This window comes from Clinocottus analis, unplaced genomic scaffold (assembly GCF_023055335.1).
Source record: "Clinocottus analis isolate CAN_PGR_092001 unplaced genomic scaffold, fCliAna1.0.p SCAF_7, whole genome shotgun sequence".
Lineage (NCBI taxonomy): Eukaryota > Metazoa > Chordata > Actinopteri > Perciformes > Cottidae > Clinocottus > Clinocottus analis.
Window position 1 is genome coordinate 4267593 of NW_027176229.1, and position 18122 is coordinate 4285714.

General features: G+C 46.9%; 1 protein-coding gene across 1 annotated transcript in view; it reads right to left on the reverse strand.

Moving 5' to 3' along the window:
- Positions 1-74: 74 nt before the first annotated feature.
- nr6a1a (nuclear receptor subfamily 6, group A, member 1a) overlaps positions 75-18122 on the reverse strand; it is a 72363-nt gene continuing 54315 nt past the window's right edge. The window contains exons 3-10 of the mRNA XM_068566710.1: positions 10311-10541; positions 9272-9327; positions 8511-8671; positions 7628-7858; positions 7194-7448; positions 5857-5978; positions 5612-5764; positions 75-5095 (exon numbers count right to left, since the gene is read on the reverse strand). Of these exons, the coding sequence (XP_068422811.1) occupies positions 4965-5095; positions 5612-5764; positions 5857-5978; positions 7194-7448; positions 7628-7858; positions 8511-8671; positions 9272-9327; positions 10311-10541 (1340 nt within the window). The 3' untranslated portion in view covers positions 75-4964. The remainder of the gene's footprint in view (positions 5096-5611; positions 5765-5856; positions 5979-7193; positions 7449-7627; positions 7859-8510; positions 8672-9271; positions 9328-10310; positions 10542-18122) is intronic.

Consider the following 18122-nt stretch of genomic DNA (forward strand, 5'->3'; position numbering starts at 1 on the left):
CGAGTGTAAAGAACGGAGGCCGGCCCGTGCACACTTGCATAACGTTCACATTTATTTGGTTTCAAGTCCTAACACATTCTAAACATGCTTTAAACACGTAATGATCACATTCTTCACAGGTAGTTAAAGTAACAAGAGCAGACAAGAGATTTGTGAAGAAAACACATTTCAGCATTCAAGCGTCCGTGTACGGCCGACCGCGTGAATCTATTTCTTTTCCTGAGATGAGTCGAGATGTTTCTACTCGTTTTTGCCTCCACCATCTGGTCTCGTGCCGCGGCTTCCCGTGGCGCCGGCTGTGGCGGGATGGCGCAGCACGCGGTTACGGTTAAGAGTGTTTGATCCGAAGCTCAACGACACGTCTGTTGCTGCGCTGCGTTTCAAACTCTCTCCGCGAGCGTGTGCTCCGGATCTCCTCTCTCCGGGGTCCGAGCAGTGACAGGGCTGGGGGCGGGACTCGGAGGCTGCTCGGCCTTTTACAGGCCAGGATGCTGCCGCTGCACGGCCTGCTTAACTCTGGTGTGAGTAATCCATCAGGATCAGGTTCTCGTGTGTGTAGTAGGTGTGTAGACTGTTCTAAACCAGTGGAAGGTAGTCAACCTCATGTATTTGTTCTTAGGTGTACAGCCATGCTCTCATCATAACACATAACAATAATAGCCATAGATATGACCCATAACCCAACATAACCAAATTCCCTAAAGGCCTTTAAGATTTAGTGGCGGCCTGAAAACCATCCACTTAACTTGGTTGAATGGTTTCTCCTTTTTTTTCCCCCCCCATGATGTTTTCTTTTTACAACCTGGATCTTGTTTTTGTAAGTATGCAAATAAGTTCAAAGGCAGATTTCCACTGTTGGTGTCATTGCCGTTCCATATCAGGAAGTAAGGCTGGCAGCGTCTGTTCAAAAACGCCGTCCGAGTCCAACCCCAGTGACCACCGCAGGAGTCGGCCGCGGCGTCACGTTGAACACAAGGAGAGGCCACGCTCACCGCAACGACATCCTCCGGCTGATAATCCATCACGAGGCTGATGTGACAGATGCGCTGTTACCTTCAACCGTCAGGGAGCACAATGGAGAGACGGCGTCATACAACAAAGTGGTGAATGTAGAGAACACGGAAACAGCCATTCACGAGATAACGAGACGGAGTCCCGAAAAGGTCAACAGGGGAAAACAAAGCACTGGTTAACTGCAGCGAGAACGCATCACGTGACTCTGTAATCGGTTCGCTGACTGTCATTGACATTCTTTCATCGTTGTATTGGACTCGTAACAGAGCAGAAGTGAAATAAAAGATAACTCTAGTTTAACTTGAAACAAAGCAACAACAAAAAGGAGGTAGAGGATCCCTGAAGGGAGAGGTACGTGTTCAGTGAGTCACATCCTGGACCACCAGGCGGGTGTGAGGTAGAGCATCATGAGGCACACGGTAAACAAAGAGGAACAAACAAGGTCAATCTGAGGTCACCGAGTCGTAACGGACACAAAATAACAGAACATTGGTGCAATGAAACCAATAAATTAAACAAGAAAAATCTTCTATTGAAAGAAAAGTAACAGGATGACAAATAAAAAGGTAGTTTCGGTACAGAAATTGCAAATGTAAAACATATCCCTTGTCTGCAAAAGGAAATACAAAACACAGAAAAATAAAAAGACTTTCTTCAGCACCTGTATCAAAATGTGACAGGAAGTCAGCGCAGTGGCAGTGAGGTAGCTGGTGGGATGTTGTGTTGCTGCTACATTAAAAAGAAACCCCTCAGATCCTCTTCCACTGTCAGATCTCAGCCGTCTGATGTGCGGTGCATTCCTGCAGTGACTTTGTTGTCGGCCACCCTGAACTCCTCTGCTTCACTTCACAGGAGCGCCGCACGCTTGCTGGACAAACAGGTGAGAAACGTAAACATTGGTCCAAAAATGGCCTTTGCTGAGAATTATTTTGAGAAGAATCCCTGAAACTCGTTTGTAGCCGTTCCTCTGCAGTGGTGGAGGAATTTAAGGGGGTTTCCTTTTAATGATGCATCACATCACTCAGACTTGTGTTGCATAATAGTACATATCCCTGAGATTATGTGGTTTTAAGGGTTTCGTTAAAATGTTAAAAACACACGTCTCACTTACCTGCAGCTCTACCTGGCTGTTCAACGTTTGTGGTTTTATCTGCTTAGATTTTGAGGTCCAAAGCAAAACTGACTAAATTCCTTTCCCCTCCCTGGTTTTGGGGCGGTGGCAGGAATTTTGAAACCTGGACAGATAAAACCAAAAGCTTCACTGCTCGGTAAGTGAGAACTATTGTAACTTAGCTGACGTTTCCCTTTAACCTCAGAAGCCTGTGTGATGAATGATGCATATTTTCAGAAATGAGAGAGACAATATTCTCTGCACACGCTGCTCTCAGAATCTGGTGGTAGAAAATGAGTCATTGCATTCAGCTTGAGAAGCACAAAAGGCTCCAAGGCGTCACATTTGCATTGTAAAATGATTCAAATGATAATACAGAAAGGCTCTGAATTGTCAGTGTTGTCCATATAAAACGTGGCTGACATCACCGGAATAACACAGTTTTCCATAAAACACGGTGGACGAGGGAATGAGTTAATAAAAATCAAGTCCAAAAAAAATATTAATTCAAAGCTTAGAAAAATGATCGGGGTCCTCTTCACCCCCCCACTCCCCAAAAAAAAAGACAATGGATATGTGAAAAAACAAAACATTCACATCATAACTACAAAGGTACATGAAAACGTATAAAAATTAAAAGATGAAAAGTGAAACATTTGAAAGAAGAGCACTGCGTTAAGGCTGCGCACGCAGAGCTGATGGAAACGCCCGCATCTCATCTTCAGACTACATTCCACTGAATGGTTGAGAGAAATAAAGTAGAAAAGAAAAACACTTCTACGGAGGACCTACGATGTCCTGGAACCTACGTCTACTAATACTACGAGTACGTCAGCATGGTCGCCGAGGAACTCCTGAATGCAATACATAACACTCACTTTACCCTGTTTAGATTCAGGTCGGCAGGGACCTGAGAGAGAGGAACACACTGGGTGGGCAGTGGCCGAGGTCAAAGGTCAAGGTCTCTGAACCTCACCGCTGTGTGCAAAAAAGAGAGTCGTTGCGAGGACTGCATTGTGTCTGCATTTCAAATTGTCCGTACGTCATGGAACGGCAAAAAGCCTCGAGGAGCCCAAGAAAGACACTTCGAGCGATCTCATACTTCATCAACAAAGTTTCTATGGCTTCTTCTAAACAATGTGCACATCTGTCACAGAGGGGGGGGGCACAAACCAAGTCTCCTACATCTAAACTCATTGAGACGTGGCCCTGGACGCATCCCTTTATGTGATCCGCACACTCTCCGTTAGCCGGTTCAGGAAAGAAATAATCGTTAGGTCAGTTAGGCCCAGAGCCCAGTGAGGACCAGAGCTGAACCCGGTCTCAGGTCCACACTTTCTAGAGTCCTTTGGATCTGGAACCGGTCCCACTTAAACTGCTACGGGTCTCGGGTCTGTGCAAAGTTTTGATTGGACCTGACAAGACCGGAAAACAGAGTAAGTTCCTCTAAAACTGTCCTGAACTGGCCCAGGAAACGTTTGAAGGGCAAGTTGGTTTTAATCTGGTTTCCCAAACTGCGTTGAAGCCGGACGAGCCAACAGAAGCTCCAATGAACCGGAGCGTGAGCACGGTTTGTGGACTCGGTCTGCAGGAACCGGTTCAGACTGGAATCCGGTGGTTGTCGGTTCCACTTTGGTTCTAGTCGGTCATCTATATCTTTTTGACCCATTAAAATTGTTCAAAAACACCAGGCAATGTCTTTCTGGTTTTCTTCTGAATAAATTGAACAACGCGAGGTGTCATGTCTCATCTTAAACTAAGCAAGGACGCGTGGCGGACCTTGCATGTAGGCGAGTGTGTTGAGAGCAGACTAACGCTGCATCGAGGTCCTGGCACTGAAGGCGGCAGAGCCCAAACAAACAGGAAGCAGAGGGAACATCCATCACCACATCTGCTCCGTGTGTATACGTGTGCACGAGCCTGTGTGCACGTTTAGCAGCATTTACAACGTACTGGTCTGTCCAGCAGGGGTTCCCCCCACCCCCCCGGACTCAGATTGATTCGTTTCTTATCCTGATCCTTCATTGATAAGAAACTTCTTTGGGGAGCTATCAGCCCCTCTTACCCATCAATGGGTGTTTGAAAAAAGCATTGCATAACACTTTGGTCAAAAAAGAAAAGCAATAAAAAGTAAAACACCAAACCTAGCTATCCTCCCTTTCCCCTGCAATTAAGCCTTACATCCCCCAGTCTATGATTGTAAAAAATACCCGTAAGCTCCTTTTTTTTCAATGAAGTTCCCACAAATCCAACAACTGTCGCCTTAACCCCTGGAATGTTTAACTGACAAGACCGCCTCCCGTTAGCAGGACGTCTGAGAGTCATGTACGTGAAGTAGCTGCATTTTGCAATTTCAGTGCAACGAAACACTGATTTTTACACTTTTTTTTTGATTTATGCAGCTTCTTTGAACATTCAGTCTGTGATTGAGGGCCAAGGCAGCCACTGGGATCTGGTTTTATACTGGGCAACTCTTCATTTAACAGAAAGAAAAAAGGTACCTGAAAATAGCAACAACATTTTCCTGAGGTAGTCTCAAAACACTCGTCACGTGTCTCTCCGCCCCCGTCTGAATAAAATAAACTCTTTTAAAGTCTAGCTCTAACAATAGCAACACTGACACATTGAGCAAACTGGATACACACTTGTAAACTCCAAAGACCAATGCATCTACGAGCATTTGTTTTGTACAGAAGCATGTGCACAGTGTAAATCAGCATACATTCAGCTCTGTCGTGTAATAAATATATAAAGAAAAAAGTTACAAAAACAAACTAGCTGCTTGTCACATTCACTAGAGGGGAGACCAGTCCCTCGACTCCGGAGGTCGGGGGGGGGTCTAGTTTCCGGAGGAGGCGGTCACGCAGGGCGACGGGCCGGTCCTGTAGGTGGTCACGCTGGATTTGCAGGAGTGCAAGACTGCTTTGAACAAGAGGGGGAGCTGCTCCAGAGGGACGTTCACCAGCTTCCCTGCAAGCAAGTTAGGGTTAGCTTAGCTTGGACTCCGGGGTTAGCTTTGCCTAGCCGAGCCTCTCTGACGGCCATTTACACATTTACTCCCTTAGTGGTGATGCAGCGATTCATATCATAACTTCACTCAGGTCCCAACTCGGATTACGGAGATGAGTTTTTAACGATGTAACAGCTCGGCTTCATTTCAAGTCAGGATTTATTCATTTGAAACCTAGTCTTGTTCAACTTTGATGAGAACTGAGATTAGTTGAGTCTTTGCTGGCTTCAACTCAGCCTAAGAACAAAGAACAATATCTTACATGCACAGCAGGAATACATGTCTCAAGCCTGCAGCATCACTACACACCACAAACTACACACCACGTAATACTACAAGTCAAACACTTCGCACTACACACAACACGCGCTACACATAACGTAATACACACCGAATACTGCTCCACACGACGTAATACTACATGTCACGCACCACGCACACCACACACTACACTACACACCACTTGGCGGTCTTACCTGCAATGCAGCGGATCTCCGGGAGACACATCATGATCTCAGGGAAGCGTTTGGGCTGGTGCGGGTACTTGTACTCCGTGTAGTCCTGGCACACGTACCAGTAGCGCTTGTTGAGCTGCTCCAGCTGGGAGGTGTTGGACAGTCCTCTGATATCTGCAGGGACACAAGGAGAGCAGGATGAGGGGTGCCACAGGCTTAAGGGTTAGCGTTAGCGTTAGCTCAGGCGGCAGGGCAGGACTCGTTACCTTGGTTGAGGAAGTTGATGGCCTTCATGCAGGCGTACTCCTCATTGCTGATCTTCAACTGGTGGAACTTGCGAAACAGATATATCAACCTCTCCATCACCTCCATACCATCTTCACTGAAGCTGAGGAATCAGACACAGGCAGGTCAAGAACACTGGGAAGATGAAGTGGTGAAAAACTTTGTACAATAATGTGTTCAGAGTGTTGAAGCAGAGTTGGAGTCTGCTGTCCTCATGTTCACATTAAAATCCACTGTCAAAAGATGAAACCCCCTGAAGCCCCATTATCTTAAGCTTCCCTGCTTCAATGAACAAGGCAAACATTCGGGAGGGAATACGTCACGTCTAAAAAGTGCTTAGCAAACGTCTCGCTAATCCCACCGCTTTCTGAAAGATTCACACATTTTAATTCCACTCATCAAAGAGTTCCCCGTCTCTCACGCTTACAATCTCCCTCGCCAACTTCATGCTGTCACTGTAAATCACACGCGCCTCCTAAACTACCGGCACATAGGCCGAAGCAGCAGAACGGCACCGTATATTAGGGGAATGTGTGTCATGAGGTCAGATAATGCCCTCCTGATTTACACTGAGCAGAAGCCCCACGCATCCTTTTCTGCATGCGTGTACTTCACATGGCAGACGGTGCTAGCCACAGCTCCGTCCAGAGGAGGCCTCCTGTTCACGGCCCACCGGCCTGGCCCGGCTCCAACAAGACCCGCTGTGGTGAGGAGAACCATCAAACCTACAGAGGGGAACGTCTCGCATTTCCAAAAGGAGTGTTGTTACAGTGAGGAACATGGAGGATGAGGTAGGATGGCTTCCACAAGAGGGGAGACATTACCAACATGCCTCCAAAATGCAGATGACAGGCATAACTGTGGCTGGCTAACACATTGTTGGTTTTCTGGATTATGTTAGTCCGCTCTTTGTTTTGTGATCCGACAGAAAATCATTTTCAATGAGCATTCAGTGCGCTGCTTTTGTGCGTTTCCTCTTCATCTGCTCGGCGTTCAAGAGCACAGAGCAACATGAGCGTTGCTTCTGGTTTAAGCTGTAACATCCGGTTAATACATTAATGTCAACACCATCATTTATATATCATTATCGTGACCACACTTTCAAACGTATTTGTATTTACGTCACAGTCTGAACATCCCTGTTCCTCTTGTGTAGTTTCCATCACTGTTGCATCTTGGGGCATGAAAGCAAACAAAGAGCTGATGATGCTAACACGCTCCATTGATCTGAGAGTAGCACACATTGCATCAGATAGTGATCCTGAAGGCCCTCCAGTACCGTCACACAGCCGGTCGCTCTGGGAGTCCTCCCACTCACCCCTGCAGCTCGTCGTCAGACGGCGTGTACTTGGCGGTGACGTCGGCCAGGTCTCCGAATATCTGGGCGCTGTAGATGGTGAGGCAGGAGAGCAGGATGAGCTCCTGCCAGGTGGAGCTCAGCAGGCAGGTGTAGTCCTCTATGGAGAGCTCGCAGAAGAACGGCAGCTTCTTGATCCAGGAGATCTGGCGGAAGAGCAGCTCGTCCGCCAGACGACACAGCAGGGCAAAGAGCTCCACCTGGGTCACTTTGTACCTGCAGCACGAGAGCTCCGGTGAGACGGGGTTGTGAGCACAATACCGCCGTGTAACACCACAGCCTGAGCTCAATGGTTGTTATGGTTATTAAGTCACACAGACCTCGCAGCTGCTTCCTCCCTCTGGCAGCGTGACTTCATCCTCCACCATAACAGTAACAATTGGCTACGGACTCACCCGTCTTCTATCAGCATGGGCGTGGCCAGAGGGGCCAGGTCCTCAGCGGCCACCAGCTGCAGCACCAGCGGGTGGGACTGCGGGTAGAGGCTGCGGGGCTGCGGGGCCAGCAGGCCGGACTGCGCGGCGTAGCTGAACAGGTGAGGCAGCAGCTGGTAGTGTGTGGACATGGAGGTGTTGATGTACTGGTCCCTGAGGGCCGCCGTGTAGCCGTTCATCTCCACAGAGCGACTGAGGAACACAAAGTGTCGCCATAGAGGGGACTTAAGTCCTTTACATTTTTTATATTAAGAGAATACTCTGACATCTTGGAAATACACTTACCTTTCATGTCTGTGCGTCCAGTGTCTGTGCTAAGCTAGGCTAAGCCCGTTAGTCCAACACGTCCCAAGCTTTAACCTTTTGGTGGAGCCCGAATGTTTGTTACTATTAACAATATTTGCGATATTTGAGTGTAGACTTTGTGCTTCGTAACCTGCATTGCAGAGCCCACACCGCTCAGGCATCCTGCTGCTGCTCTGATTGCTTTTGATAAAACAAGCATTCCTCTGAATAGCTATCAGGCTGTGTGGTGAGGTGATAATGAGACTAAAATAAATACAGTCTTGCGAGTAGCTAGACAATATTTGTCCTTGATGAGTGCAGATAGACAATGCGCTGGTCTCCATAGCAAGAACAGCAGATAGTGCAGCGCGTTCTTTGTGTTCGCCATCATCCCCGCGCCGGAGGAGCAGCACATTCAGGCATTCTTCTGCTGATGAATACCTTAACTAACGTCTCACTGAGATGGGAACGAGGTGTTAGACTGTCAGGGCCGGCTCATTATCTCAATGATGGCCCGAGTGCCGGCGCTGAGCGCTGAGTGGAGAGATGAACAACTCACTTGGATGACAGCGTGGAGGCGGGCGACGGCTGGTTGCCCTCCGAGGCTCCGTTGCTCGGGGAGCTGTGGTCGCTGTCGCCGTTGGTGCCCCAGGTGTGCTCTGGAGCGTCCTCCTTGAACTCCTGCCCCGACATGATGCGCTCGATCTCCTCCTCTGTGATCTAAACACACACACACACACACACACACAAAGGATGCGGGCTTGTTTTTGGAGCTTACGGCACCTCCTCGTGTGACCAGGAGCACTGTGCCTCTCAGTTCAGTTGATTAGCACCTCGCTGCTTTTCAATGGAACGTTGAGGAGCAAGGACGCAAACACGCAGTGATACAGGGAGTGATACAACGCGCGTGTGCGTGTGCGTGTGTCTCACACACCTAAAATAATAGAATCCGTGGCGGTCCGTGAAGTGAGAGAACACATAAAAGTCATTTTGAAAGGCATTAGCATGCCAGAAGATGTGGTGCCGTGGATCTCTTGTTGGGGTCAACTCACTTTCATTTCTATCAATTCACCACATACTGAAACCGCCATTCATTCCCCATTAATGACAAAGAGGTGCTCCTTTCATTAGGGTTTAGAAATAAAGCAGTCTTTTCATGGAAGCGGACGTTTTCTGAATGCATTCACGGTCAGCGAGCTAACTGTGGAACTGAGCCGCAGTAATATGTATAGAGGGACTCGGAGCTGGCGGAAGGTCAGCGAAGGTCGCCAAAACAACATTTCTGCTATTCTGATGTTCAACATGTCGCCGGTGATTTACCTGAACTGGCCCGATGCTTTTGTTCCTCCCTCCTGGCATGCCATCCTCCCTGATTGCTACATGGCAGAAAAGAAAGATCAGGAATCTCAATTTGCATGTTGTTCATGAGCGCGATTCAGGATTAGTATCAGAGCGCTACCTAGTGGCTGAAACGCGTCAGGTTTTTATGTGAGGATTTTGTTCAAACTGGTCCAGTTTCTGTCTGCAGGCAGATGTTGTTATACTCCCTGGTTGTCATTTGATTAAAGATCCTCACGTGTAAGAAGCAGCTTGCTGTGATGACAGCATGGAGAGCAAACATCTCAACGAGCTGCAGGAGCACTGAGGGGTCATTACATGTGTCGTCCACTGGGAGGCAGCATTGTACCAGTAAGACGAGTGGGACGTTAGGCTGCAGGGTCCTTACACCCTGACATGTATAGTACATGTTTCCATGTAAAAAGAAAAACAGCTGCTGATTTAGTTCAGATTGATGTCAATTAGCAAAAGTCTGACAGGTTAGTAATAGTTTTTCATAGACTTCAATGTGGTAAAATGGTCTATAAATTGTAAATGAGGTATAGCTAACAAATCTTTCTTTATTTAAATGTATATTATACTCAACAAAGACCGATTTAATCCCAATTGTTCCACTTTAGCAGAGCTCTCTGCAGTACGAGGAGACTGACTGCATCATATAAGACGTTGTTGTTGTCTGTGACTCTTTAGTTTAGTAAGTGTATAATATCTGGAAAGGAGTTGAGGACATTGCACATTTAGGTTTCACTAGCTTTTGCATCTGTAGATTTCTCCGAAATTTACCACAAGTTAGCATCAGAAAGGACTCAATTACATATGTAAACATTTAAAAAGACACAAAAAGGATTGTCTCAATGCAAGTAATTAACCGGAAAGGTTTTACGGTGATGTCGATAAACACATTTATTTGGGCCCTCTAGTCTCTGAATGCTCTTCATACAGATGGCCGAACGTGTACTTCAAGAGGTTACTTGTGTGTCAGTTACAGGGTTAAACTCCACGCGACGCGTCCACACTTCACCTTTGCGGTTCATCCCCATCTGCAGACACTTGAGCAGCCGGCAGTACTGGCAGCGGTTGCGCTGCTTGCGCGACATCTCGCAGTTCTTGTCGCGGCTGCAGCGGTACACGCGCTTGTTGCAGATGCTGCGCTTGAAGAAGCCCTTGCAGCCCTCGCAGGAGATGATGCCATAGTGCAGGCCGGTGGCGCGGTCTCCACAGATAAGGCAAGTACGCTGGTCAGCCGGATCATCTGCACAGGAAGGAGAGGGAGGCGTTTAGAAGCAGTTCCACCCACCGCGTCACGCTAACTCTTCTGCTGCGTGGAAACATATGAAGTGGGAGCAAAAAAAAAACCTCGCTGGAGGCAAACATTTTAATTGAGATCATGGGGGCGGCGGGGGCTTAAGCACAGGCGCTGGCTAATCCAAGAGGATTCCTAAGCCCCAACTCTCATTTTGTGAAAGTGGAGGTGTAACAGGCAGCGGACGTCTTCTTTTGTTCAGCAGCAGCAAGTAAAACCACAGCGGCGCTCGCTTCTCTCACAGGAAGAGACCGAGGGGACCGTTTACTCTCACGGAGCATATTCAGGGTGCTTGAAGACGGATGGATCGGCACCTATCAGGTGAACCAGCTACGATTGAAATGAGTCATCTGTAACTAGCAGGTGAAGGCCTACAGCAGCCTCTGCTCACACACACACCTTCTGCTTCCTTGAAGAGCACACACACTTTCTGTTGATCAGCCCAAACTGTGAAAGATTGGTAGGACAGGAATAAATGAGGAGGGCAGCGCTGTGTGGAACAACAATATTACAGTATTATTATTGTAATAAGTAGAAATGACACTGGATGGTTCATCATGCCGACCATGAAAGAACGAGTCATTAAAACAGCAGCAGAAGAAAAAGTCTGCAGTCTGAGAAGCTGATTCCTAAGACGTTTGGATCAGACATGTGACAGCGGAGAGGATCAGAGAGACGACCTCCTCTTGAACACACTTTACTCACCAGGAAGGTGCTCTCAAACCGTACCACACACAACTGAAGAAAAGCTTCTCTTAATCCACGTCTACCTCCAGGCTCCATAACACACATCACCAAACTCACTGAGGACTATCTCTCTCTCTCACACACACACTGTGGCCTGCTGCTAATCAGGGTCCAGGACTGATGGGCATGGAGGGTTCGTCATGTCTCTGAGGACGCAGCGTTTACGTGAAGTAGGAAGAGCTTCAGATCTGAGCTTTGCAAAGTATCTGTTGGCAACAGCCATCCCAGTGAAGCGAAGTCTTTTCTATCGATTACGTCAGCGCTTCTGTTGGTGGATGGAGAGCTGCATCTGGCTGTGACACTGTTAGGATCCATTCAATGATCCCTGCTCCACCATGAAACATGCCGAAGATAACAATCAATACACCAACAATGAGATGGACGATAGAAGAAAGTCAATGTAATCCTTCATTTTAGATATTACATACAGATTAGGATTCTTCAGTTTTTAAGTTTTTTCTTTGTATGAATTCATTCATCAGTTGCATTTCACACCCAGATCACTGGCACAGCTGTCAGCAGTCGGGTTGCATTGTGGGTTATGGAGGAGCCATGCAGGTTTTAACACAGACTAATATAAAAAGATGATATCTTTAGTTCTACTGCATCGATTTTGATTTTTGTTTCCCCTCAAATTGAGTTTGACAATCATGTTTTTTTGTTTCCTTCAACATTCTGACGGATTCAATGCCAGTGAGGACTCCCACAAGGCATTGCAGGATACATCTGAATGGTCATGAGATGATTGACGACATAGAAAAGAAAGAAAGAAATATTGTGATGACTGGACCACTTTGCCCCTTAAGGCCTTAAAAACATTTTCAAATCAAACAAGGAGAAAGTGTTTTGGTTCAGCTGGTCACCACAAGTGAACATATGGGACGACAAAGAGAGGCTCAAGGAGACATGGTGAGGGGTCAGAAGCCACCAATGCTCAGGGTGACAAGGGCCCTAAATGGCCCCATTCCCCTCTGAAGACGTCATTACGGTGGATTCCTCATCAACAGTCCATTTATAATGCAACATCAGCCCCATCGTAACACCACACATGTAGCTTTTAAACCGCCAGAAGTGTTGCTGTGTCGTTGTATACAAGGGATTATGTAAGAGTTGAGCCCAGCAACACCCTCCTGCAGACCAGCTGGGCGCTGGATGTAGAGCTGTAGGCGCGAGGAACACTTCATAGAGAGCATGGAGCCGACATCAGAGGTCTGAGGCTGCTGAGCTGGAGCTTAACCTGGACATCTGCTTCAGTAATGCACCAACCGGCTCACACGGGACCTTTGTCCTGCTGTGGGCTTCTGCGGTTAGGAGTCAATAGTGGAGGCAGACGAGCAGGTTTCCTTCTCAGTGAGTAGAGCGAGGCTGTAGGTGGAGGTACTAGCCGAGGTAGTGCATGGTGGGTAGATTGTGGTGCTGCTTTGATGATTATACTTACATTGAACATGTTATCAGCGGATTTCTCATTAATCCAAACAATGAAAAAACAGTGAAAAAAGGTTGGTACAGTGTTCTTTAATTCAAGACCGTCCAAGTCTTCAAGTCAGCTGTGGCCAGCGCCACGGATGCAACACCTAACACGTCTCCAACTGAGGAAAGAACGTGGGACGAGTGTGTCTGTTGAACTAGTTGAAGCGCCGATGGAGCAGCTGAGGTGGAACCGCTCACCTCACAGGAAGTGAGGGGACCTGATATCCTGCCTGTGCTCGATGGGTTGACCCGGGCACCCATCACTGATTAAGAAGGCTTAATGTTTTACAATAAACAGGCCAAAGTTACAACATGTTCAATATTCAAATGAGCAGGATTAGGGGTTTTGTGTGTGTATGATTTAAAGGGCCAGCTCATCAGCGGCACGTGACTGAGCTGAGAGCTAAGCCCCCCAGAGAGGGGGTTTCATACTGGCCTGCAGGTCTCATGTACTAAAGGTAATGAGAAGGAGGGGGGTTTCGTGGCAGAAAGCCTCTCCCAGATCATCAATGTGAATTGAAGACTTCTAAAGCCCAAAGACAGATTACCATTTAAATAGTGTGAGGTTTAAATGTGCCGCCTGCAGAACTGCAGGGCAGCACAGTGTACGGAGACAATGGGGCGTCCCACAGGGAGCCGTCCTGGGATTAAACTTTAACTATTCTGGTGATTAACTCCATACAGCACAGAGGTTACGGCACTGAGAGGAAGCCCCATCAGTCAGAGAGATCTTTGCTGCTGGGACCTAAACTAACCGCTTTGCAGAGATAAGCAACATTGTTCCAACGTTACAAGAGTAGCACATGCTAATTGTTTGCTAGTTGGGTCTAAAAGATGGTGGGAGATGGTCGTCATTGTTTTCCAAAACCTTGTGGTGGATTAATCGATCAATCTAGACTAGAGCATCTAAATCAAAATGGTTCATTCATGAAGGAGCACACGTTCATAAGTAATATGTGGATTCGTAGTCATCGAAAATAATTCATCTCCAAAGTGTTTTTCCATATACATTACAATTCAGGGTCCACTTCAAAAGCTACCTAAAATGATCCCAAACACGCATCCTCTTAAAAATGAAAACAAGGATGCTTTTCTTAAAAAGAAAGACTTTTCATAAGTGTGGCAGATCGTTGGCGCACGCTGGATCACTTTTTACTTCCACAGATCATTTCTAGCCTTTGAAGAGGGTTTTACTCCAAAAGATAAAACTAAAGGACCATTGTCAATGATTAATCTGGCTTCATCAATCTGTCCACTGAAGGTTGCCGTTGCTTCCACAGCTGTTCGAAAAACGACCAGATGATAAGAGTGGAAGCGGTATATTGTATATTACCGCATATTGCTGTAAAGTTTGACCCATGAGAGTTCACTTCAACCAATAACTTTAACACCACTTTTATTGGTGTCATTGTTTGTAGACCAAATAACTTATATAAATGACTACAGCCCATTCCTATACGTTACATTATTTTTGTAAATGTTCCATTTCCTTACAATGACAGTTTAATATGTGAACAGTCCGTCTTTGAGAAAGACGTATCGGTTAACTGAGAAACCATCATCATCAAAGAAAACAACCTTCGTTCTACGACACACCACCAAGTCCTGGTCTCAGATGGAACACTTTTTAACTGTCTTTCAATATTTATCAGTCACTTTTAAGAATCCACATGTACCGCTCTCTACATCGGAATAAATCAGAGCCCCGGCACAGCATGACGAGAGGCAGGGTGCCGATACTGAGAAACTATCAAGAGTATGGTACGTTTTTCAATGATCCAAATGAAAACCAGCAATCTAAGCAGCTCGCAGCCCTACGCTCCAAAAGTCACCAACTGGACCGACTGCGGTTCAGTGATAGACGATCGGCGGTTCGATCCCGGGCTCCGACAGTCCATGTCGATGTGTCCTTGGACAAGATACTTAACCCCAAATAGCTCTCTTTGCTGGTCCTGCGGTGTTTAAATGTTAGATAGTGGTGATGGTCGCTCCTCCCTTTGACGTGTGAATGTCAGTTAGTCCTGATGGACAGGTGGTACCTGCATGGTAGCTCCTCCCATCAGTGTATGAATGGGTGAATGATGACATGTAGTGTTAGAGAGCTTTGAGGGGTCGGATGACTAGAAAAGAGATGAACATGTACAAGTCCTTTTAGCTTGGAGGGAGTCGGCATCACTGACAGTCGGACCCATCAGGTCGTCTTCTGAAGCCCCTCCCCCTAAAGTATAATGATAAACACAAACAACCAGCATGGCTACTAATACAACTCACAGCTGTTAAGGTAGCAGCTTGTGGACGACTCTGGTGACGACCAATGAGAGCGCAGGTAGCTCAGCCAATCATTGAAAGGAAAGGATTACAGCACTGGGACCGCCACAGATTCCTGACTTCTTAGGGGGGGGTTGTCGCAGTATTTGATTCATGAATGGCCGTCCGGATGGATTGCGAATTTCAATGGAAATATTGAAAAAAGAAATGTTGAACAAAATCACCAACTATGACTTTTAAAAAAAAAAAAAAAAAAAAGGCAATAGAGCATTTAAGAGGAGATAGTTTTGAATACATAAAACGCTACATTCCAGAAGAATGAGGATCTAAACCGAATATTCTCCGGTCTATAAAAAAAAAAAAACTCAATACATTTCCATGTTAGCTGGTCCTTCACGGCTGTTTCAAAGTGTTCCGCTAACATTATCTTCTCTCCGCGTGTCTGTCCTCGCTGCTGCTGCGTTGAAGCACTCGGGGAAACACCAGATCACAGGATACTTGTCATTATGTGAAACGTTAGCAGTGGTGTGCAAACAGATCGCAGAGAATGTTCCCGGCAGGTGAAAGTAGATCTCGCTCCTCTTCTTCTAAGGCAAAAGTGCAATTAGCATAAAGCATCGAGCAGTTACAATACATTACCGTCTTCAGGAGTCGTCTACGCGTTAGCGCTGAATGACAAAGTCGCTTTCAGCTGCTAAGCGTCATGCAGCCTGAGAAGCTTCTCACTCTGCACATGGTACTGTAAGTAGAGCTTAGCATGAGGTCACGTAAAGGACCCTGGCATCATAAAACACGAGGAAGATCAAATAAATGACAGGCATTTCCTCAGCCAGCCATTTGTCAGCTAATTCAGGGAACACATTAAAACCATATATTCCAGTGGCCACCCTATGTGAAACGCCTGACTTCCTTCATTGTGGAAAAACACAATGGCTATTAGCTGCCAGCACTCGGGCTTATTTGCCAAATCTATCACCCTGTCTTTCAAGTGCATGGCCACCATATAAACCGGCCGATTCACACCTTCACACACTTGATCTCAGATCTTCACGTCCTATAACTCCTCCTCCTCCTGCCTGCAGATGACAGTTAAATATTCATGAGCTTTCCTGCAGCGTTTCACTGGGTGAAGCTTTCGTCTGCCGCGTGTTTGACCCGGAGTCTGAGGCAGTCTGCTAACAGCAGCGTGTGACCCGACCCCTTTAGAGACGCAACACGTGCTTACAGAAAACATTACAATAATTAATAACAGCACGCAATAAAAATAGTATTTAGGAGACAAAATGTCACCTCGCAGCAACATTTGTCTTAGAGGAAAGAAGTTTAAATCACTTGAAACGAGACATACGGTTGAGCCGAACCCCACAACAGTCAGCGCATATCTGAATATAATGAGATTGTATTCGAGAGGTTACATGCTGCTTCTGGTCAGACGCCAGCTGAGGATGACCAGGAAACCTGAGAGATGAAGATAGCAGAGCTTTAAAGAGACTCCAGCAGGTTATCAGTCCTGGGGGGTAGTCCGCCTGTGAACAGGAACCTGAAGTCCTCTGTGGCCCTGGACGGGCTTTGTGAAGTCGGAGAACAGAACGATGTCTTGCCCGACATCATCATCGTCGTCATCATCATCTCGTGCATGGACATTTTCAACGACAACCGCGTTACAAACTGGATTCATGGAGTTTGCAAGATGGGGGCAATTACCCCACAGCGAGGGTCTAATAAAGGATGCAGTGAGCTGCATTATGGGAAATCATTCTGTAATGTTGTTGCAATCTTTAAAGAGTTGTAATGAGATAAACCGTTATAAAAGCAGTGCTTCATCTTGAACACCCTCTGTTGCTCTCATTCAGCGTTGGTTCAGAAACCCCCGATGCTCTCTGACTGACACACACACACACACACACACACGCACACACACACAGCTGGGTTTCATTCCAAGCTTCAACACAAAGCAGGAAATGGAGATTGAGCATTTAAGCCCGTCAAAGACAGATGTTGGACCCCAGCGGATGAAGGTGAGATGTCCATCTCTTGTGGAACTGTAAAGGTCACAGAGGAAACGGGGATTGGTTTTTCTAAGGCAAGAAATGGGACGAGTGCCGTCCCGAGACTTGGTCGCGGTTCTCCTGTGGGAAGCAGGGCCCGGCATCCCTTTGGCCCTGTGTGAGCGGCAGCATGCTGAGAACAGAGATGTGTCGTGGCAAAATCTCCCTTTTGTCCGCACCCTGCTCACACAAAGGCCGGTGTAGTGTAAAGCAGCCTTTTGAGTGGCTGACAGGGCAACAAGGCCTGCTGGTGAAGGGCTTCTCTCTTCAGGTTTTGTCTCAGGCTTTCTATCACAATCAGGCCCAGCTGAGACAGGGAGCGGGGGTGGGAGGAATCTGCTGTACTTTTCCGCTCTCGGCAGCCTCCCCCCCCCTTCCTCCTTCCCTCTTTCCCTCCCTCCTCACTCAGCCATTCTTCTCCTCCTGTTACCCTCCTCATCTCTTCTTCTAACTTATCTCTTCTACCTGGGGGGAGGCGGGGAGCCCCCCTCCTCCTCGAAGTATGACTGGTATGTACATGGACGGCACACATCTAACACATTCACAAAGGGTCAGCGGCATCTGAAGACCCTCCATGACTCGGACCAGCATTCCTGCAGCCACACTGTGATGCTAATCTCTAAAGTGACGTGCATGGAGTTGCAGATTGGGCTCATCCACGAGACAATGGAGACCTGTAGACATTGCCGTCTTGATAATATACACCCAGGCTTGGAGGCTAAATCATTAGCATTGAGTAATACCACACCAGAGATAGGCTGCATGTTAATGTTATGCTAATATGAGCCACAGAGTAGTGTGGGAAGACTGTATGAGTCTGCCTCACTGTCTCAGCTGTGTTTGCATCAGAAAAGATTATTCACATATTTAATAACAAACATCATATTATTAAAAAGGGCTGAATATCTCTTACTTATCCTAACGCAGTAATCAGTCCTCATGACCAATACCTTGATTTCTACTCTGAGTAAGATGTGTTTTCCCCCTCAAATTGAAT